General features: G+C 44.0%; 1 protein-coding gene across 16 annotated transcripts in view; it reads left to right on the top strand.

Moving 5' to 3' along the window:
• The first annotated feature begins 260 nt into the window (after positions 1–260).
• The window catches only part of JADE1 (jade family PHD finger 1), a 59287-nt gene continuing 36069 nt past the window's right edge, over positions 261–23478 (top strand). Inside the window, exons 1-2 of one of the 16 annotated variants that reach the window (XM_003985012.6) lie at positions 261–393; positions 17914–17991. In XM_003985012.6, coding sequence (XP_003985061.1) covers positions 17940–17991 — 52 coding nt within the window. In that variant the 5' untranslated portion in view covers positions 261–393; positions 17914–17939. Of the gene's footprint in view, positions 394–517; positions 636–672; positions 812–1744; positions 1888–2201; positions 2341–2428; positions 2477–2862; positions 3280–17907; positions 17992–21927; positions 21998–23478 lie in introns of those variants that run through there. The other 15 variants (XM_019828967.3, XM_045055868.1, XM_003985013.6 and 12 more) reach the window with 15 other exon arrangements.

The raw sequence follows: 23478 nt of genomic DNA, 5'->3' as shown, positions 1-23478 counted from the left end.
CAGTGCCGCTCTTTGCCAGCTCCTGCGGACGAAGGCCCAGCCGGCTGCGGCGAGGGCCGCGAAGAGTTAACCAGGGACTGAGCCCCCCGCGCCGCGGACTCCCGGCGCGCTCCCTCCGCCCTCCTGTCCCCACCCTCTCGTTTTGGCAAGGGATTAAAGTGCTCCCCCCTGTGGCAGCAGTGACCCAGAAATGAGTTTGATTCACATAGCCCTTCCTCCATAACAAGCCAAACGCCCGTCCGAGAGTGCCTCCCTGCGCGAGTGCCGAGTGTGTGCGCGCCGGCAAGAGCAGGGGCCCGCCCGGCTGCCCGCCCGCCAGCCGCGGCCCGAACTCATGCAGCGCGGAGCGAGCGGCGTGGAGCCCAGCGCCTCAGCCGAACCCTTCCGCAGCAGGTACGCGCGCGGGCCGCGGGGGGCGCGCGGGGTGGGCGCGCCGCGCGTGTGTCCGCGCGTGTCCGCGTGTGGGTCCGTGTGCGCGTCCCGGTACCGCGGCGGCGGCGGTAGCGGCGGCGGCGGCGGCGTCGGCTGCAGGACGAGCCGAGAGGCTCAGCCATATTTGATGGTTTTGTTGCTTTGCTCGGGAGTTCTCGGGAGTAATTTAATGCCGAAGGTCGCTGCCTAGTGGAAATAATATAGTACGTCATTAATATGGCGCCAAAAGATTGGGTTCTCGATCTGTAGCGAGGAGGGAGGGCAGGCAGCCGCCGAGCGCAGCGTTACTATCCCACCAGTAACTTGGGCATTGCTGGGGCGGGGGCCAGAGGAGGAAGAGATGATTTTTGGATCCTGAGAATTGATCTATGTTGGATCAGTAAGTTTCATTATGATTATTTTTCAATTTTGGGGGGCTGAAGACTTAAGAGCTTTTTCTTCTTTCGGATTTGCGAAGAACATGCGGTTTTCAGGTGAATCATCATTTAAACGCGTTTAGGAGCAGAAGCCCAGTTTAGTTGGCTTTAGTTTATACAAATTTTTAAAAAGCCAAAGCGCATTAGGCTGCATGAAAGTGGAAAGCATAGTAGCAACTTGGTAGACAGATGGCAATGGCAGAACGCAGGTCCGTGCACATATATGAATCCAGAGTGTGTGTGACCGTGGTGGCGGGGGGACGACTATATTTGTCCAAACATAGGTGTGTGTATAGGTACATCTGTGTAGGGTGGCCGCAGCCCTGGCTCTTGTCACCGCGTCACCACGAGTCCAAAATATTCTTTGCATCAATTCAAGGGCAGTGAGCAAGGGGTGTAGGGACAGCTTGGCAATTAGATTCGTCCAAATTGGGTTTCCAACAATCAGACCTTTTACTTAAAGCGAGACTGTAAAGAGTAAAACCTTTCATCGGTGAAATTAGGAAGGAGTTGGCATTGGTAGAGCAAAGTACCGATTAACCATGAACTTAAAACGGATTGCAAATTGCAACCTTTGGCACCATCTGCAAATTGTGGGGGTGGGGTCGCTCTGGCTTCGCTGCCTTAAATGAACGTGCAGTGTGTACCTCCGGACTGCAAGTTGCAAAGCCCTCCAGTGCACGTGTCTGGTGCTTGTGAGTGTGTGTTTGTGAGTTGGGGGCTGTTGTTTGGTAGCCAGCAGGCTTTCCGGGTTGTTGGCGCTGGCTTGCAAATGCGGGAGAGGGATGGAATGTGGAATGTTGACCAGGGAACCGAATCCTGTCGGAACGGTCCCATTTGCTGGAGAAATTCGATCCCTTCCACCTCCTTCCCGCTCCCCCGCCCGCCTGCGGGCAGGAGGCGGGGCCGGGGACGCGGCTGCTGCTCAAAGTGGCGGAGCGCGGCGGCGGGAGGCAGGTGCACGGCACCCGCCAGTGGGGGTGCCTCAACTTCCGCGGGCGTTTAAATAGCAGGCTCTCTCCCCTCCCACCGGTAATAGGTGACCTGGCGGCCGAGGGCGGCGGGGGGAAGGGGACGGGGTAGACCCGGGAGGGAGCCTCCGCGGCACGTGGGCAGGTGCTGGGTGGCCCCGGGGCCAACTTTTGTAGCCCGCCTCTGGCGTTGGAGGAGAGGCGGCTCCATGTGGAAATGGGGGCGGGTGGCGGCCGAGGCGCTGTTTTCTCGGCCGCGGCCGGAGCGTCACCTAACGGTCCCAGAGGCGCTGCCGCGGGGCCCGGGGTGGGGGGCTTCAGGGGCGGGGACGCCCGGCCCGCCGCGCCCGCGCCGCGGGAGCCCCGCACAAAGCCTGCGGCGCGGGGGCGTCCGCCGCGCCCCCGCCCAGGGAACGGCCCGAAGCCGTCGCCGTCCCCGCGCTGATTCCGGCGGGCGGCCGCAGGCGTTTGTTTGTTGGTTCCGCGCCGCCTTCCTCCCCGGATGGCTTCCTGTGACAGAGGTGATACACAGTTTCCAGAACTGTCTGGGGGCGGGAGCGGGAGCGGGAGCCGAGCCCGCTCGGGGCTGCTCGCCGTCGCCGCCGCCTCTCCCATCTCACAGCGGTTTCTCGCCGGCGCGCCCTCCCCAGCTCAAAGGTGCCGCCCGGGAGGGACTCGGGGAGGGGGACGGCGCGGCCGTTTCCAGCGGCGCAAGTGGCTTCTGGACGCGAGGGAGCGTTTGATTTGCAACTGGGGCCGAGCGGATTGGTGCAGCTGGCGGCGGCGGGGCGGGAGGAGCGGCGGCGGCGGCGGGGGGTGGCCACTTTCAAATGGAGAGGGCGGCGGCGGGGACGCCGCTGCGGAGGGAGCGGGGCTTGGTTGCGCCACGAGAAGGTGTCATCACTGCACCGGGGCTAATTCCGGTGGAGGTGCCGGGAGTTACTTTCCCCTCCTTCCGCGCTGTTGTTTCTGTCGCCTCGGGAAGAGGAGGAGGAGAGGGAGGAGAGGCAGGCAGGCGGGGAGAGAGGGTGGGGGCGGCGCCGCGCGGAGCCGCGGCCCTGCGCACACCCTGGCGGGAGGCGGGAGCCTTGCAAAGCGTTCTCTGGTGCGGGGCGGCGGCCCAGCTCCCCCCGCCCCGGGATTCCCCCCTTTCCTGCCTTCTACCCCCAGCCCACCCCGCACTTCTCCCTCCCGCATGGGCTCCTCGTCCCAAGGTCCTCCACCCCGGCTCTCCTCGCCCCGCGTTCTCCCCCACTCCAACCCCTCCCCCCAACTACCCGGCCCCGGGCTTCCCGACCCTGGGCTCCCCCTCCCGGGCGCGCGGGGGCGGCTGCAGCCCAGGCGCACGGTGAATGCAGCGAGCAAACAAAAAAGCGGGCGATTTAAACGTGCCTTCGAAACCCGTTAGGAATGCGTCGTCACCCGGAGACCGTTTACAAGCTGCTTTGGCTGGCTTTCTGGTAACGAGGAGACAGGCGCCCCACCTCGCCCACCTGGGGCGAGGGTCTGCAGCCCTCCGTTTACTCTAGTAGTTCAAGAGGGAACACTTTAGGGGCTTCTTTCCCAAAGGTTATTAGGTGTACTATTTTTGTGTTTCAGGAAACCCACTGTGAAAGCCTTGCTTTTTAGTTACTGGTAGCCCAAGGCTGTTATCTTTCAAAGCTGATGAACTAGTTTTAAGGTACAAGGAAATTATTTCCTTGAAAGCTGGTTTAGTAGTGGTGGACCATCACTGGTTAGCGATTACTATAGTAAGTTGTATTTTGATCAATCACAGCTAATCAAGATTTAATCACTTATAGGTAGATAAAGGAAGAGTTCATTATAACCATGTTTACACTGATTTAACATTTTAAACACAATAGTAGTGGAATGGGCAACACATGTTGGAGAGACACAGGATGTTTTGTGGGTGACACTTTCTGACAAATATCTGCAACCCAGAATTTTATTGCTCTTACTCCAAATATTTTGGTCTCATTTAATGTCACTTTTAAGTCAGATGAGTTTCCTGATTGGTATTTTGCTTTTCTTTAAGTTTGTGTATTTTTATGTTTGTATAGGACTCGGCATTTTCAGGTCTGCAACAGATACAGTTTACAGCTAAGTGTTTTGTTTCCCCATATCTCCTTTTATTTTTAAGTTTATTTAGTGTGTACATGCGCACGTGTGAGAGAGAGAGGGAGAGGACGAACCCCAAGCAGCCTCCGTGCTGGCATCACTGAGACCAAAGTGGGCCTGGAACCCATGAACCGCTAGATAATGACCTGAGAAGAAACCAAGAGTCAGACTGTTAACTGGTCTGAGCCACCCAGGGGCCCCTCCCCCCCCCTTTTTTTTTATACAGCCAGACATAAAGGGAGTTTACTGATATGCAGTAGAACTTGAACTTGATTCTATCTTAGAATGGTAAGCTGCTTTGTAGTAAGATAAGTTGGCTGGGTTGCCACAGAAATTTTATCTATGATAAAGCTAGATATATGTTCACTTAAAAGGAAAGAATTCATGAGCATTTTAGTTTCATATTAGTTACTAAAGTTGAAAGAAGAGCTGTAATGAGAAAACTGAAAAATGGTAAGTGTGCCTGAAAGTGAGATGAGAGGAAAAAAAACTGTTAGGAGTTTAAGGAAATGTTATATTTTAAAATGAGCTGTTGCTTAGCTCAGAGGCCTGGGGGGAAGTATATTAGCTAAAAACTAGGAGGACTTGGAATAAAAGCCTATCTCCATGTGACTCATCTATAGTAGGCACTTAATAATTACTGTTTTTTGACTTTAAGGAACCCTTAGTGGCTTCACGTATTATTACAGAGGTGGTGTTACATGTACATTGTTGGAAATTAGAAAATATGGAGAGGCAAATATAATAACACATTCCTACCACCCAGAGATCACTACTATATCACTTTATGGATAATTGTCTATGTGTGTGTATGTATGTTTTAATGGAAATGAAATCATACTCTATACAGGTCTGTAAGGAGGTTCCCCCCACTCCTTGGCCAGCTTGGTAAATTTTCATCTCCTCTATTACTGAGATATATTCAGATTTCCGCAGTTGGCCCTAAAATATAACAGAGCAGCTTTGTCTAAATTAATACTGTCCAGCTGAGGATCATTTATCGCATCTGGTTATTATTTTCCGTAAGTAGATTTTAATCTGTAGTTACTTTTTGACAGAACCTCTGACATTGAGGAGTCAAGCCTTTGGAATTAATCATGACTGGATTTTGAAAAAGTTGGAAATGAAAATAACGTTATAATTTGGGTTTTAGATTTAGAAATTATCTGCTTGAAAAATACTTTAGAGAAATTTGCCTGATGTATTTGTCTGCAGGCTTGTTGGGAAAAGAATTATTAACTGTTTCTGTTTCAGTACTGAGGAAGTTGGAACAGCAAACATCAAAATATCAAACGCTAATGTCCTATATCTAGGATTTTTCAGGAGTTAGGTAGAGGCATATGAATCTGAGTTTGCTTACTTCCTGTTGGTGGAGCTCTTCTGTCCTTTAGTATTGGGGGACACCCATTATACTATTACAGTTAACTGTCAGGATTTGCATTATAAACCCAGTTTCCCCACAAGGTTAATAGAGTTGACCATCTTGACCAGTTCCTCTTGCTTTTTATTTGGGTTGGCATCAGAAAGTTTGGCTAATTTCAGACAGTTATGCCCGTGTTAAACTTCTTTCATTCTCTCCCTGTAAGTTAAAACATTGGCATCACATTCAACAATAGCTTTTAATTTTTTTAAATTAATTACAAAAATTTTCTTAATGTTTATCTTGAGAATGTGTCTGTGCCCAAGAGGGGGAGGGGCAGAGAGAGAGAGGTAGAGAATTCCAAGCAGGCTTTGTGCTCAGCACAGAGCTGACTCTGGTGCTGACTCTGGTGTTCGATCTCAATGACTATAAAAGGTCATGACTTGAGCTGAAATCAGAAGTTGGGAAGTTAACTGACTGAGCCACCCAGGTGCTGCTTTTTAAAGTTTCTACTTTAAAAGTGGCTTTGCTTGGAGTTATTAGTTTATCAGATAGTATAGAAGCCTGGTAGGAACCTTAATTGGGGAAGTGTTTTAATTCCTGAGACAGTAAGTTACTTCCTTGAAAGTTTTAGTGTTCAGTCTGTTTTCTCCATTTTCAAGATGTCACAGCTCATGTATTTAAAATTTAGACAATATGTTTACTATTTATTGTATATGATATTTCAGAAAGTTGAGACTTGAGAGTTTATTGCCATTTACCTGGTGTACTTGTATAAAAGTATTGGTTTATGATTGTGAGGGGTGTATGTTTTGATGTTTTTGCAGTTGTGGACTCAGATGGAGTAAAGTTACCCTGCATTCCTAAAATATGCCAGGGTGGCCTTAGAGAGGGCCTTTTTACCTTTGAGTGGAAGTGGTATCTTGTCTGCAGGTTTAGCTTAGGGTCAAGTATCCAGAGTCCACAGAGAAAATCTAGCCTGAGAGGATATTGCTCCTGACTCTGGCCATGTTATTGTGGCCTTATCTGCCCTAAGCCTTGAATGCTTATTAAGGATGTCTTTTCCTCACCTGAAAGCAACAAAAATATTGCTAGACCTGGAATGAAAAGCTTAGTTGCTGGGGAATTTCCGTTCAGAATCCTTTACTAACTCCAGACCAATGGTGTATTATGTGCACTTAACAGATGTTCAGGATCTAGCTTTTGATTACTCTAAAACCAGTCCAGTATTTACTTTTTGCTTTTGATTCTCCAGGTAGAGTCAAAACATAATTAATTGACAGGATTGTTGAAGTAAGTTCATTTTTAAAACCTTGGGTTTTTTGGGGCTTGTTTGCTGAAGGAATTAAACCACAATTTTCTCTTGTTTTATTTTTTATTATTTTTAAATGTTTATTTATTTTTGACAGAGACAGAGCATGAGCAGGGGAGGGGCAGAGAGACAGGGAGACACAGAATCTGAAGCAGGCTCCAGGCTCTGAGCGTCAGCACAGAGCCCGACACGGGGCTCGAACTCATAGACTGGGAGATCATGACCTGAGCTGAAGTTGGACGCTCAACCGACTGAGCCACCCAGGCGCACCACTCTCTTGTTTTAAAAGGGCTCACAATTGGCAGTAATTTATGTATATATAGTATTGATTACTTAAGGTCTGCATAGGAGATTTTATTAAATCTCATGACAGCTTCCAAGTTTCTTAGCATTTAAGTGAAGATTTCAGTGGTAAGAGTCCAAAAAAAGAATAAAACGAGTATTTTTTTTTTTTCTTTACTCCTTACTCTAGGGTAAGGAACAAGAATTGGTAAGGTTAACAAGTTGCTGGAGTTGGAGCGAAGTTGCATGGTTTGCTTTTGTTTAACACAAAGAATACTAAACATGATTTTGAGATTTTTTTTTTTTTTTTGATTACTCATGACCATCTTTACAAGCCTCAGTTATTTCAGCATTGAAATCTAATGATGCACTTAAGATGTGTAAGGCTGACTACTGGTGGCTTGTAACTTTTTTAAGTGAAGGATAAACTTAAGATCTGAGACCTGTGGAACCTCTCCCAGAAAAATCAAGATGCACTGAAATTTGCATGCCATTTCAGGGATTTGGGGGAATACTTTAATTTAAATGTATTCTTGGATACCAGTGTAGTGTTTAAGTTTTGGTGAGTTCTTTTTATGATTTTTCTGTGATCCTTTTACACCACTGAGTGGCTCAGTTGGTTATGTGTCTGACTTTGGCTCAGGTCGTGATCTCATGGTTCGTGGGTTTGAGCCCCACATTGGGCTCTGTGCTGACAGCTCAGAGCCTGGACCTGCTTCGGATTCTGTGTCGCTGTCTCTCTCGGTCCCTCCTTTGCTTGTGCTGTGCCTCAGTCTCTCAAAAATGAATAAATGTTAAAAAAAAAAAAAAAGCCTGTCTAAAACAGGTTTTTTTTTTGCTTATTGTGTTACTGGCTTGAAAGTCAGGTAAGAAGCTTGTTAGAAGTTTTTATAATTTAGTATACACTGGCTCCAAGTAGGAGTCTCAAGGGTTTGAGAAAATTCACAGGTTTCTAGACATGGCTTTTATTTAAGTGGCTTAGAGCATCCTGCACTGCTTTTCCTCTTTTCAGTCTTACCTGGTCTAGTTAAAAATTTCTAAAGGAACGAGTGTGCCTGATCCTTAACTTTGTAAGCTTTAAGGCACGTGTTTGCCCAGGACCTGGTCATGATTTACATTTCACTGATCCTACATAATGCTGGTTTATAAACATACTGCCAGTATGTTGATTTGTGGCAGAGATCAGTAAACTTTTTGGAAAGGGCCACATAAGATAGTAAATATTTTAGGCTTTGTGGGTCTTATGGTCTCTGTTAAAACTGTTTAACTCTGCTTTTTGAAGTGTGAAAACAATCAAACTTTATTTGTGGACACTGAAATTTTGAATTCTGTATAATTTTTATGTGTCATGAGATGTCCTTTTGATCTCCCCCACCCCCAATTTAAATATGTAAAAACCATTTTTAGTTCAGGGGGTGGACAAAAACAAGCTGTGAAACTTTGATTTTTACAGTGAGACTCAGCATTACCTAGTCACCAAGATTACTCCTGCTGGGGCTAAGTTACCTTTCTGGTAGGAACCTGAAAATAAGTTGAAATTAAAAGTTTGTTGGGGCGCCTGGGTGGCGCAGTTGGTTAAGCGTCCGACTTCAGCCAGGTCACGATCTCGTGGTCTGTGAGTTCCTGTGAGTTCGAGCCCCGCGTCAGGCTCTGGGCTGATGGCTCAGAGCCTGGAGTCTGCTTCCGATTCTGTGTCTCCCTCTCTCTCTGCCCCTCCCCCGTTCATGCTCTGTCTCTCTCTGTCCCAAAAATAAATAAACGTTGAAAAAAAAAAAATAAAAAAAAAAGTTTGATAAATGTGGAGGGAGTTTGCTAGTCTGAGGGCTGTGGCTCTTAACTTTTTGGTTCTTAGATCCCCTTTGAGGATAGAATTTATAACCTGGGCCCTTGTGTACCTGGGAAGGCACACTTAGGGAGTCACACCCTCAAGGGGGCCAGGCCAAGAAGTCCTGTGTAAGGGAACATGCATTATAAACTCGAGTTCCCTACAGAGGGAGATAACTTCTCTCCAAGTAGGATGTGTGTGTTCGACCACTCAGAAGCCAATACCTGCTGTTCGGAGGACTCACACCCCTCTGATTAGTGTTCAGAAAACTAGCACACTCTGCTCTACCAGGTTGAGTGGGACTTACAGCCGTCTTCCTATCAGCTTGCCAGGAAACCACATTTCAGTTTCTTACTTAACAGATTGTTTTTCATGGATTATATTTTAGTTGTCTGATAATAGATAGTAAATGGCTTTAATCCTTTAGATAACATCTTTCAAAATCACAGTATATCCAGGAGTGGGGGAAGCTTGTGGTCTACTCACCTGGGAGGAGGTGGCTGGCTTTGGAATGCCTGCTCACTTTGGGAACTGGTCTTTTGTTTGGAGACTGGCTTTGCTCTAGACCTGTGTGTGTGTGTCTTTGCTCATGCTGGTCAACCTCTCCAGAATTCTATGTACGTCTCTTTAAAATTAGGAAAAGTGGATTAAATTATCTCTGAAATGTTTTGTAGCGCTGCAATTATTTATGGGTTTCTTTTGGGAAGATTTCCTATAGACCCAATCCATGGGGTGAGACTCCTTTTAGCCTTGAACTCAGAATACTTCTGGAGACCTTGCTCCTAGGTTTTGAAATCATCTGTATGTTTCAATGACCATAATAACAAGACTTGTGCAATTATGGTGAAATGTTTGTCTTCATATGTAACTGAGATGTGTAAAGGTGTTTTTAGTAAAGTGTGCTATCTAGGTCTTCTAATATGCAACATTGGGAGTCATTTTTTTTGTCTTTTTAACAGTACTTTAAAAATTTTTGGTGACTTAACATTGTTAGTGGTAACTGATAGTTTCTAACAACCGGCTATAATCAAGGAACAAAGTTCCTCAAAACAGCTGCATTTCAATCTGTGCACAGTGTAATTGTCATTAGCTGGTTGAGTCTGGTTTCTGCAGAAGCTGCTTTGTATATCCTGTATAGGAACATCTGGTTTGAGCGTTTAAAAATCTTTTAAAATTACCCTGTAGACACTTTGCATTTATTGACTTACTCTTCCAAGGAAAGGCTTGTAGACAGACTCCTTTCCCTCCTTACTCTTACCTTGGTTCATGCAGAAACTATCTGCTGTTAACACTTCGGTTTTTTTAAGTGTTATTCTTCAGTGGGCTTTTAGACTTTGACCTAATTTGCGTGGGTATTTTTATATATTATGTACATTAGGATTTGGTTCAGAGACCCTAGGGCAGACTGGATCACAAATTTCTGATTTCAGTGAGTGCTTTAGAAAAAAAAACTTCAGTTTTCCCTGGTAATTGTCAAAAACAGTATGTAAAGAGGAGTAAGAATATGGGGCAAATAGGGGCTTTATCTCATATGAATTCTGACTGAGTGGTAGCACTGTGTTAAGGAGGATTCTGAAGTCATGTCTGGGCTTGTGGAAAAGAATGACTCAATTTATTAACCATGCCTGCCATGGGTGGAGGAAATGGCCTATTTGGTCGCCATCTCTGGAATGTAGCTTTTTTATTTTTATTTTTTTCCAAAATAGTACTACTCTTGAAATGGATAGGAAGTTGAATGTTTATTCTTTAAAGGTAGTTTAAACTCTAGTTTTCCTGTCTAGGTTAGGGTTTTTCTATTCTTATTTTTAGTGAGCTTCTACTGGTAATGGCTATTATGTGTTTTAAAACTTTTGCTTTTGAAGTAAATAGTGTGTGATACTAGCATTTTATGGTATTATCCTATTACCTTTTCTACTTTTTTCCTTCTGTACTATTCCATCAAACATTCTTTAGAAGCCAGACAAAAGCATTTGGTACCCCATCTTATCAGGAAGGAGGTGGGGGATACATAGTTTATTGCTGGCTGCTTATTTTAGGCTGGTGCTTTGCATGGGACTCAAAAGTTGTGCTCTCAGGGTCTTCCCAGGGAAGAATGGTTTTGGAATTTAAATCTTTACTATTATAAACATAGGACAGGATCATGGCTAAGCAATTAAAAGTCATATAAAAGGTCATAAAGAGAAGTAAAAGTTCTCAACCTATTCTATCTGGAACACTTTGGTCACATTTCTCACAAGTAAATACCATTATTAGTATCCTTTATGTTCTTCCAGAAATGAATAAGCAAGCAATTGGTGTGTATATATACTCTTCTTTTGTCCCTTTTATATGTAAATGGGCCTATATTTCAGGTCCCCCCCCCCCCCCCCCCTTGCAGTTTGCTTGTGTTTCTTAATGTGTCTCTGGCATCTTTCCATATCTGAACATGTAGATCTAACAAAAAAGAATTCTTAGTAGATGGAAATAGGGATAGAAGCTCGAGATGGGAGGCCATGGTGACTGACTGCCTTTATTAAGTTCTGGTGTGAATTCATTCATTCCCATGTCAAGAGAAGTTAAAAAAAAATTCTAAATACAAATGATTGCAGTGTTTTGTCATAGCTGCTCTTCAATTGCTGGCTCTAATTGAGTCAGTGATTACAGAGACCTGGGAGGGGTCTGATTGTTTTTAGGGCTCTCATAAGCAGGGATTGGATTATTTATAAATTGGCAAATGGGAGCTGCTTGTGATTCATTTAGAACCACTCAAATATATAAATTCTTTAAAATCTTAAACAATGTTTCTATTGACTTTAAAAGACCGAGTTTACAAATCATTTATGAAGAATTTACAGTGAAGCACTTGGGCTGTATTAGTGATGTTTGTAGGAATGAATATTGTAGTCATGATTATCTGGTCAGTTACAATCTTTTTTTGGGAGAGGTGGTTATTTGCTAAAATAAACAAGTTTCCACTGAATATTTTCAAGTGTGACATCTTTGCAAAGGCTCTATGGTAGCTTGAGCAGCATTTTTTAAACAGATTTTGATGTATGACATGAAAGACATTTTTAAAAGTTGCTTTTGGGGGTTTGAAATATTTAGACAAGGTTAAAACTTTAACACTTAAGATCTAAGCAGTTTGTCAGTTAAATCAAATATATGACTTTTTTTTGACCAGATAAAACTCTGCTTAAAGTAAGAAAGCTGGGTTTGAGTTATAGTCACTCTAGTATTTTTAGACTGTTAGTGAGTATATGAACTAAATAATGTTGCCAATTTGAAAAACTTCTGAGCAATTAATGTTGTCTTTAAAAACAGGTAAGAAACTAGCTGGATTTCTTTCACATTCATTTGAGGAACAGAAAATTACTGTGAAGTGTAGGTCATTATTATATTTGGATACTTTGTTACATTGGGTACTGTGTACTCCATAGAAGATAAGACGGTGATCTATTAAGAAAATATAAGTCTTTTTTATGGGAGGGTTATTCAGTGATCAGTAACTTAGGAATCAAACTGTCAGTTGCATAATATTTAAAAATAATAATTCAAATTATATGAATTTAGCAAACAGAACGGTAAGGAAGTAGCTCATTATAAAATACTTTTTATGTAAAGATGACTTGGTGTCTGAAAATATTTTTTATATACATTTTTATATTACACATTTTCTAAATACATTTTAAAATATCGTACATTTAGGTATTAGATTAACTTTGACGAGAAATGGAAGGACACCAGTAAATTTAAAAATGTGACAGAAGTAACTCCAGTTAAGGGTCAATTAGATACTAAAGTGAAAGCATCTCATTCTATAAAGCCCAGTGAGCATTGGATTCAGTTTATGTATAACTCAATCATTCATCCAATAGGTTATTTTAATACATAGGATTGCATTAGATGGTAACATAGAGTAGTTAGAGGTATTTGAGTACCTTCTATAACTTTAGAGTGAAATAAACAAGAATGAAACATAATGGATAAAATAGACACTTTGAGGAAGAAACCTGACTTTCTGCATATGAGCCATAAGATAATTAAAATCACTGGGGTGTAATCCTTATTGTAACTGTAGAGTTTATGGCCTGATAAATAAATGGTCCATGTTCTGCCAGAGAGAGTAATTCAAGTAACTGGACAGTTTATTTTCCTCAAATCGCCCCTGTTTCCCAGGAATAGCACTGAATAAACAATCGTCAAATTCTTAATCATATTCTTTTGTCAAACCCTTCACTCCTTATCCCTGAAGTCATTTCTCATTTTTTCTTCCTTAGAATCACATACCAGTCATGCCTCCCTGGGACCACACCCAGGTCACTGAACTTGTTCACTCTTTTTTCAAATTCCTGAGCCACCTTGGGGATGGGTTCCTTCAGCTGATGGCTGCTCTAACTTCGTGCATGCTGATGTTTTTTCCCTCCCCCGCAGTTTCAATCTAAGGAAACTTAAATTTTAAGGTTTTGAGGCACCTTGTTATCTCGTTTATGTATCCCATGTCCCACCATAGTCCTGTGAATGGTAGTCCTGTAACCTTTGCTGCAGTTACCACACTGAAGCTACTTGTCCAGTTATTTGCTTGCTGTGTCTTCCCATGGGCCATTGCATATCTTGTTCACCATATCTTGGGTATCCAACTCAATACAGATTTAATCGAATTAACATACTAGTCTACTGGTTTTAATCTGTGTGACACACGAGATCGAAGGAAAGTGATTTACTTGTAATCTCAGTAGGGATTGTAGTATAAATAGTGCCCGTGTTTCCTGAGGAGGTGGTGCCCTGAGCAGCCACCACTTGTGCCTGGTTGTCTTGGCACATCCCACCCTGCAGTGGAGATGGAGGTGCCAAAGGATTGTCACTTGACTGATCTAGCCAGGGTCCTTTGGCCAACAGGCTCCTCTTAGTTGGCCTTTCCAGGCCATGTTCTTATTATAATCAGGCTTCCTAGGTAGGCTTCCTCTTTTTGGACAAAATCCCAAATGCCTAATAATAAGTACTAATAATAAGTCTGCTTAGGTGTTATGCTTCTCATGGCAAATGGACACTTTGAGTGTAAGTGGCATCATTTTGAGTAATCACTTTGAGTCAGTTTTGATGAAACTGGGCAGAATGTCTGGGTGAGGACTGGACCAGAGTTCCTGGTGCGTCTTCTTGTAGCTGCGCTGTGAGGCTGTGTTTGGCTTGGTACCCTCTCTGCGATGTCTTTATTTCATATTTAACTAAAGATTTCTCTTCTGACCAATTTATTGTAAATTTTTATTTTATTTTTTAATTTTTTTTAAATGTTTATTTTTGAGAGAGAGATGGAGTGCACGAGCAGGGGAGGGACAGAGAGAGAGGGAGACACAGAATCCAAAGCAGGCTCCAGGCTCTGAGCTGTCAGCACAGAGCTTGACACGGGGCTCGAACCACAAGCCGTGAGATCACGACCTGAGCTGAAGTCAGATGCTCAACCGACTGAGCCACCCAGTTGCCCCTATTGTAAATTTTTAGAGAGACACATACATGGAACATTTAAGTGATGATGCAAAGCAAGAGTTGATTGTTAAAGAAAGCACATTAAAAAGTCGGGTGAAAAAGCTCTGAAAGATGAAATGAGTGGCAGAGAATGCAGGTGCTTTTAATTGGAATGGGGGACCATGCTTGGTGGCTTTGAGCTGACTCCCTGAGAAAGGTGGGATTGGGGTGGGTAGGGAGGAAAGGGCAAAGAGGCCAGCATTAGCAGAGGCTGAGAACCAAAAGAGGCCTGGACCAGCAGAGACAAGCCTAGCCATGGGGGAGTTGTTAGGAGAGATGCTTAGGTAGAGTTTTGAGACACCAGAGGAGTTTCTGGCTGGACCCATTTGCAAGTGTGCAACACAGAGATTTGCATAGGGAATGACTTGATGCGGTCACTTCACAGGATTAAACTATTGTGATAATGGGAAGGGGTAAGAGATTGTGGGCATGGAGAAAGGAAGGGAGGTGTTTAAAGGTATCCAGGTGTTTGAAGACAAATCTGTGGGGCAAAGTTAAGGGAACTTGAAAGAGTCCTACATTATGAATCAGTAAGCTTTGGCAATTGGATATAAGGTAAAAAAGGGATGTATGTTAGTAAAGAAATGAGCAAATAGTAAGATTCTGAAAGGGAAGATGTGGTGCAGAGTAATATGGTAGGTTATATGTATGTCGTTGGATACTTGAATGCTTTTCAACCAAAGCACAACCACCAAAATGTTGTGCTTGCATTTTTGGCTATCTCCCCTTTGTTTGTTCTTCAGGACTCTGCTCAGAATTTTTCCCTGACTCCATCAACCTCTGTTCCTACAGGGCGTTGTGTTTACCACTGTCAGGCACCGTTACTGAATTTGTCTAGCTCCTCAACTAGACCAGAAGTTCCATGAGGTTAGAAATGGTCATTTTCCTGCAGCACCTCCTTCTATGTTAGGTATTCATATATATGGCATGCATTATATGCTATAATACCTTCTTGTTGCTTTCTTTGGAGTGTACCGAGTTTTAATTAGTTATTGCGTATCCTTCCACTGTTTAGATAATCAGCCATGCCCTGAGTCAGCAATGGCAATGATGTGAGGGCTCTCTACTTTCTTGCACTGGCTTTTATTGGACAGATGTTTGAAGCATACAACCCTTGTATTGTGTGCCTTAAAGATAGTAATGTGTACTTTGATTTCTTGATATAGCAGGTAACCCCAGGTGAGATAAATTAGCCTGATGTCAAGGTTTAAGTACATTAGAGCCACAGAGGAAGAAATTCTGCCATGCACCACCCCCCTTTATTGTGCCAGGTTCCTTGGAGAAGTACAGTATCTCATTCTCAACCTTCATTTGTTAAGATCTTTTGGGGTGGATGAAAATGGAATTCATTAGAAAAAGACTATTTTTATTCTTCTTTTACTTGCATAATTTTGCTTGAGAGGGTGTTTAGGAGCATCATTCTATTTTGGCCAGTGCTTGCTTTTTTTATTTAGTGACTGCTTTCTCTGCGAGTTGTGTTTGAAGGCTAGGAGGGGAAGGCTTTTTGATTCAAAAATATTCTAAGCTCTTCAAGCTCTTTTCCTTAGATAAATTTAAGTTGTCTGAATCAGTAGAGATATGATCAGCATTGGTTTCCTTGTTTCTACCTGGGGAGTGTTTCCTGGGCTTTCTCTGCCTCTTTCTTCTCAGTTCTTACACACCTGCTCAGGAGGTGGGAGCTGCACCCTTCTTGTGCCATGTCACACCGTAAATTTAAGGAATTCCTCTTTAGGTAGCCAGCCTGCCTGCCTGCCTGCCTGCCTTCCTTCCTTCCTTCCTTCCTTCCTTCCTTCCTTCCTTCCTTCTTTCCTTTGTCTATCTGTCTGTCTGTCTGTCTGTCTAGCTCTGGTAACCTAGGGCCTGAGAAGCTAGTTAGGAATGTGTGGTCTTTTGCTTTTCCCTTTTCTCTTTGCGCCTCCTGTTGGACAGGAGGAGGGCTCCCTTCTCTGAAAGGTTGGAGGAGAGTTTAGCTGTCAGTTTTTGGCACATGGTGACAGGGCAGGGAAGACAGTCATTCCACGTGGGGGGGGGAAGGTGGGCTACAGGTGTTTGCTCTGGAAGCTTCTGACTAGAATGGGTTTGCCCCAGGCCAAGTTCTAGATTGCTGGGTGTTTAGTTATGGGTGAAGGGGGCTCTGCAGAAAAGGGGTGGGTGGGTTTTAGGACTGTGACCCAGCCCCACAGTATGAAACCCTAGCCCATAACGTAGCCCATGGCCCAGATCATGACTCCTGGGCTTCCACTTGGTAAATTCTTCTGTTGAAGAGTCAGTTGGTAAACAAAAACTCACAAACCTTAACTGGCAAGTGTCTCAGAAAGAAAATGTGAAATGCTGGAATTCTAGATTAGGGGCCTGAATATTTGAGTCAATTATATAGGTGTGTTTGTTGGTAGTTGGGAACAGTATGATGTGTTTTTTGCTTTTTTTGGTCTCTTTTATAGGTCCATTTAGAGTGGAGCTTTGGGTTTCTAATTTCTGTCTTGTTCTAACATGGTGGTTCTCCACATTTTGCTCCACACCATGCCTGTGTGCCGCACTCTGGGAAACACACCACATTCTAATGCTGTGATTCCCAGTGAAGGGGAACTTGGGATGTACTTTTCTGAGGGGCTAGGTGGCTACTTCTGACTTGAAAAGCCTTCCTCCTTCATTGAGAATCATTGCTCTGCAGTAAGATCAGCGTCCTAAAAATGTCAAGGTGATTAGTAATTTCAGTTTGGAAAAGCTTTTTGGATTTCTTTAGAGATCTGCCTGTGTGATTATGACCGTATGACTTATAAAGTTCATTGACTGGCTCTTAATCTTGGTCCACTGCTCTCTTTCCTGAGTGCAGTCATTCTCTTACCTGGTGGTGCTGGAGGCCTTTTATCATCTGGAAGGAGTCAGCAAGGCTGGCCAGGTGTCTAGCTAAGTTAGGTTGGTTGGACCAGGCTATAAGGAGGTGGGTCAAGTGCAGTGAAACTGGTTTTGGAATTCGAAGCTCCTGCTTACAGTGTGACCTTGGGCAAGTTGCTGCTTAAACTTTTTGGCTTCAGTTTTCTCATGAGTAAAGGGGAAGGAGCTGGATCAGAAATTATATGTCTGGTCCCTTTCTGTTCCAGCAGTGAATGCTGAGGGGTTGGAGATGGCTGGAGGAGGTATTTGCTTTCCCAATCCCCCGTTTGTTTTGTTCCTAGAACTCCAGATTATTTGGCTTTTAGGATTATTTTAGCAAAATTTGCCTGAGAAGCATAATCCTGCCCAGTGCAGTGTAAATATTCACACATTCAGGCACAGCCTCATCCCCATCCCCCATATACACACGTAAAATATGAATCTGTCTGTAGTGAGGAATCACTGTGCTCATTGCCGCGGGTTTTTTTTTTTTTTCTGCAGTGCTTGCCGCCAGTCAGCTAAAAAGACTCCTGGAGTAGTTGGTAGTGATAATGTCAACTGGAACTAGAGAGAAACCTGGCACCTTTGGGAGACCTACTGATACTTGACTTCTCCACCCCTTCCCCCTTGGTTTTGAACCTGTCCTGTTAATGATTGTGCCCAATTATGTATCCTTGGTCTTTTTACTGTTTACAATGCAAATGCTCCTTAAAGCCGATTGTTTGCTTTTGTATGCTGTAAATCCTGGGCTGCTATCTGAAGCACAACTTGATGATTGTGTATTATCATCTTGGGTTAAGTGCTGTCTCATTGCTTTGCAGGCTGCCTGCTGTTTCCCGGGGAGATCATGAAACGAGGTCGCCTTCCCAGCAGCAGTGAGGATTCTGACGACAATGGCAGTAAGTCCTGCTTTGTTGTTCTTGGAGCCTACCAACGTTTGGGTCAGTGTAAAAACATGACTTTTTAATGTAATGCTTTAAATAGTTGAGGCCCTTTGCATATCAGGCAGGTCAGAGAAAGCCAAAGCCTGGAGAATCACATCTGAGTGTGATACTGCAGGTCTGTAACCAAATCTTTCTGGTGAGGTTGACTGCAGGCAGGCATTCCTCAGCCTTCCGGTTTGTTATCCAAGGATGAATAATCCAGTTCCAAGAGTCACTGGTGTGTCTGTTTTTCCTAAACATCATTTATGGCACTTAGAGTTGCTATTTATGAAGAGGGAACTTAATCGAAGCCAGGTAATTATCAACTAGTCCAACTCCTAAGGGAGATTGAAGACTCTTTAGTGTGTTGTAAAAATATTAAGTAGGGGAAGTCAAGAGTCCATGCTGTGCTCTTCACTTGATTTTTAGCGTTGACCATATTTAATACTACTACTCTCTGCATCTCTGCTCTCTGGCATCCCCATATTTTCACAGTGCAGCTGAGAACCAGAAGTTAGTTGGTTTCTAGGCAGTCAAAATAAATGTCACACAGCTTCTATGTATTGAGAAGCTAACAGACTACTTGAAGAGCTTCCCTCAGATAACAAGGAAATTTTGTACCTAGCACAGTGCCTGAGCTCCAGCACGTCAGCTTATGTTTTACACTATAGATTAAACTCAGAAAATGTGCTTGCCCTGCTACATAATGGGAAAGGTATTGGGCCTGCTTTCAAGGAACCCTGTCTTAGATATATATAAAATCCAGCTCTGACAGAGTCATTAGGGAAGTGTTAGAGATGTCTTTTTGACACTCACTAGAAATATATAGATGTCAGCATGAATTCAGAGGACAGGAGGGCCAGGGAAGCACAGAGGAGTTGAAAGTTGGGCAGGTCCTGAAGGATGAAATAGTTTTTAGGCAAACAGGATTAGTTTTAGTTTTTGGTCTTCCAAGTTTGCAGCAGTGTAAAAGCTGCAAATTAGAAAGTGTTGCTTGTCTGCTAAGCCATGGGAAGCATAGGGGGCAGGACCAGAAGCTTGAAAAACAGAAGAACTCAAACATAGCATTCTGTTTGGGAGTTTTGGGTACCGGCATGGGACAGTGGGAAGTAGATTTGGTGTCACGTTTTTGGAGTACACTGGATGGTAAGCTGTGGACTACATGGTGAAGGGCTGGGCTTGAGCTAAGGGATTGGGACTTTGGAGACAGACAGTGGAAGCTGCTGAGTTTGGCGTAGGGCAAGAGTTAAAACTGGGTGAGGGAAGGAGAAAGAGGATTGGAGGCTCCACAGAGAAGGGTTTTGCTTTTACTTCACGAAAGGTGTTGAGGGTCTGTGCCCAGGTGCCTGCAGTTAAAACCACTTGGCAGAGCCCTTGCACGAGTGCCTTGTGAACTTCTTAGCACTTGTCATTGCACAGCCCTCACTACCTGCTTTCTCTAATATTTACTTAGGCTTTTTACTCCTTGAGGCAAAACCATACAGAGATATTTCTTTTCTGCCCCCTGTGGTGCCTATCAGAGTATTCTCAAGAGTTATAAGTGCTCAAATGCTTGCTTGAATACACAGTTTTGTCTTACATCAATTTTTAAAAAAGTCTTGGTTTTTAGGTTCAGAACTAATCAGAAGAAGGTTTCATGAAATACTTTCTCTCACATACTAATAATGCCCAGTATGAGGCTTATAGTCCTATTTAATATTTTTTTTGGCATTGAGCAACAGGTTTATGCTCACTCTGTTTGCTTTTGTTGCTGCTTCATTTCCTCCCTAAGGAAATTCTAACTGGGTTAGAAAAGATTCTCCTGGAGGCACCTGGCTGGCTCAGTCAGAAGAGGGTGTAACTCTTGATCTCAGGGTTGCAGAGTTGGAGCCCCACATTGGGTATAGAGATTATTTAAAAATAAAACCTTAAAAAAGAAAAGATTCTCCTTGAATGTTCTCTCAGACTTAGAGCTTTCCCCTTTCTGGTCTAGAGTTGCCCAAGAGGATGTAAATGTTCTAATCTAGTGTAATTGAGGAACTAGGTTTTAAGACTTTTTTTTAACTTTAATTAATTAAAATGTAAATTAAAAGCAATCACATGTGGCTAGTGACTACCATATTGGACAGTGCAGTTCTGGACCATGACCCATTCTAGTCCACCTCAGAGTTGCTCCTAATAGCCCCCAGAGGCCCTTGTATTAGACCTTTTGGGCTGCCATAACCAACCACAGACTGGGTGGCTTAAGCAGCAGATACTTACTTTCTCTCACAGTTCCAGAAGTCTAAGATCAAGGTGTCAGGTTTGCTGTCTTCTGAGGCCTCTCTCCTTGGCTTGCCTTCTTACTGTGTCCTCACGTGGTCTTCTGAGCATATGTGCATCCCTGGTGTCTCTGTGTCTGAATGTCCTCTTAAGGACATCAGTGAGATAGGATTAGGGTCAACTCTAATGACTTCATTTTAACTTAATCGCCCCTTTAAAGCTTTTATCCATATGTAGTCACATTCTGAGGTATTAGGAATTAGGCTTCAAAATAATAATTTTGGGGGGAAACAGTTAAGCCTGAAACCACCTTAGAAGACCAAATATTTCATCTAAATATGAATTTCCACCCAGAACTCTTGTTAGAAAGGGAGAATAGAGTGCCCAAAGTTCACCAGAATGTGTCCATCAAAAGTCACCTTAATGGTATGACAGCCAGTTTCTTCTTCCTCTTAATATACTTCTTATCTGTGCTAGTTTCCCTGAAGAAGGTGGAGGCGGAGCATTTATATTTATAGGGTACTGGAGGGTTACCCTAGATAGGCCACGAAGCTGGGTTCTGTCTATTCTAGGCTAGACATGGAAATCCAGTGGTGGTGGTGGAGAACAAGAATGATACCTCTTAGTGGAAGTTAGGTGGGCCATCCTTTTTGTCATAGGTAGTTCAGTATAAAGCATATGTTGATGCTTTATGGCTGTGCTGTCCATCCATGCTTAATGATTTGGTAATTATGGTGGACGATAATAATAGTAAAAAAACAGCTCAATTAGAACCCTTGCAATGCTAAAGCTTATAAAATATGTACTTGTCCACTCCATGGAACACCCTTTCCACCTCTCTGAGGGCAACTGTCTCAAAGCATGGGCCTCTGGCACCAGCCTGGTTATTTGTGTTGGATCCCATCCTTCTTTGTAAGCTCATGGTAGGCTGAATGGGGTGCTTTCTGCCCTTGCATTTGGGTCTGCAGAACCAAGCTGGTCCTCAGCTGGGTCTGGGCACTTGGAAAGCCCTGATTTGCAAGAAGGGCTGGGTCTGTGCAGTGGCCACTCCCCAGCGTCTCCAGCCTGCAGCCCTGACAGAATTTTGGCAGCACTTCCCAGCCCAATGCAAAACATGTCTAAGTGAGGGAGAGGCAGCTGCGGACGTCAGCGTGGGGGCCACAACACCGACTGTAGCCGTGGCTAGGCCCTGCTGGCCTCTGGGACTGGAGTCCTTTGCTTTGTTTTCTGGCCTGATCCAGGGGAATACCAGTGTGGTATTTACAGTTGGGGATGGATGGGCATTTTCTGTGCCAGTGCAAGCACTCATCCAGCTGCAGTTGGAGTTGTTGAAGCCTTTCTCCAGGTGCCCTGTGGAGGACTGGCCCTACAGTTGGATGAAATAGTGTTGGGGTATTTGCAGGCTGCATTGTAATTGCTGGCCTCCTGGCACAGGGTGGCCCTAGCCAATCTCTAAAGTTACATGTTGTACCAGGGTGTGGCCCAGGGAAACAAGCCCTTCATTTCTTGCTTCCCAGCCCAGGATCCTCCTGTTCTTAGGGGTTTTGGCAAATGTGGGAATGGGATCCACTAGCTATTGTTCAGTATTTCCAAACTAAAGGAGATTGCATTTTTATCTTCAGTAAAGCTGCAGAGGCTAATTAAAACATCAAGTGTCCTTTCTTTTGGCAGGAATTATGGATTGTTATCTCAGGCCAATTAACAGCTCTGATCAGCATCCTTACATTTTTTTCCTGTACAAGTAAGACAAGAATTAAATATTACTTAATACTGTCCATTTGGCACATTTTGTTTTTTCTTCCAAAATATGGGATCTTTGGCTCAGATAAGGGGGAGCCAAATGAAAATGATGTTTTTGGGAGGTTTTTTGGGTGTTTTTAAATGTGCCTGTCAAAGGCCCAGAGGGAAATTAAAACGTTTTTTTAGAAATAATGAGAGAAATGTACTTTAAAGTTTTCCCTGAAGTTGTGAAGCAGGGCTTCCTTTTCCAGTTGAATTTCCTAATTTCAGGGCTGTGTTGACTTCCCTGTGGGAAGGCCTGGTGTGTTGCTGGGGGTCTGGAACCAGGTACCTTTGGGGACCCTCCTTGGCTGCCCAGTTACCACACCTGTATTGGCCTTGAAACATTTCCGTCTCCTCTATTTACCCAATTGAGCTCTGCTCCATTACCTGTGATGATGAATGGGCAGAAAAGAGATCTGAGTACAGTTCAAATCTACTAATTTTGCACGTGGTAATTAATGCAGGTTCATGAGTGGTAAACATAAAGTTATGAGAGGACTTAAGTTTTCTGGGTGCTCTCCAGCTTACAGATAAACAGTGAAGAGACACCACAATTTTTAGTGGATTAAATGTACTTTCTGCTTTGTACCTCTTTATGTCTCACTGCATTTAATGAGTTCCCTTATATTTTTTGGTAACTTGCCTTCATTTTTTTTAAATTAAAAAAAAATTTTTTTAATGTTTATTTTTGAGACAGAGGGAGACAGAGCATGAATGGGGGAGGGGCAGAGAGAGAGGGAGACACAGAATCTGAAACAGGCTCCAGGCTCTGAGCTGTCAGCACAGAGCCCAATGCGGGGCTCGAACCCATGAACTGTGAGATCATCACCTGGGCAGAAGTCGGACGCTTAGCCAACTGAGCCACCCAGCCACCCCTCATTTTTTAAAAAATGTTTCTTTAGTTTTGAGAGAGAGACAAGAGTGTGAGTGGGGGAGGGGCAGAGAGAGGGAAACACAGAATCCGAAGCAGGCTCTAGGCTCAGCTACCAGCACCTAGCCCAACGTAAGGCTCGAACTCATGGACTGTGAGTGAGATCGTGACCTGAGCCGAAGTTGGACACTTAACTGACTGAGCCACCCTGGCGCCCCTGTCTTCATTTTCTTAATTCAGTTGGCTGTGCTTGTTTACCTTCATGCAGGTCTTTGGTGGTTTCTCTTTTGCATAAAAGTTAACTCTGCTTCCACTTACATTTCTTATTTGACTGTAATTTTTGAAACGTTTATTTGTTTTGAGAGAGAAGGAGAGTGAGCACAAGCAGGGCAGAGAGAGGAGAGAGTGAATCTAGGGAAAGAGAGACTTGGGCTCGATCTCATGAACTGAGATCATGACCTGAGCCAAAATCAAGAGGTAGATGCTTAACCGACTGACCCACCCAGGCACCCTGCCTATGCTTTTAATTTGTTCTTTTTCCTCCATCAGTTGCATCTTGAGACACCAAG

Source organism: Felis catus, chromosome B1, assembly GCF_018350175.1.
Source record: "Felis catus isolate Fca126 chromosome B1, F.catus_Fca126_mat1.0, whole genome shotgun sequence".
In the NCBI taxonomy this organism is placed as follows: Eukaryota; Metazoa; Chordata; class Mammalia; order Carnivora; family Felidae; genus Felis; species Felis catus.
The sequence above is the reverse complement of the archived record's forward strand: the minus strand, read 5'-3'. Positions and strand labels throughout refer to the sequence as shown.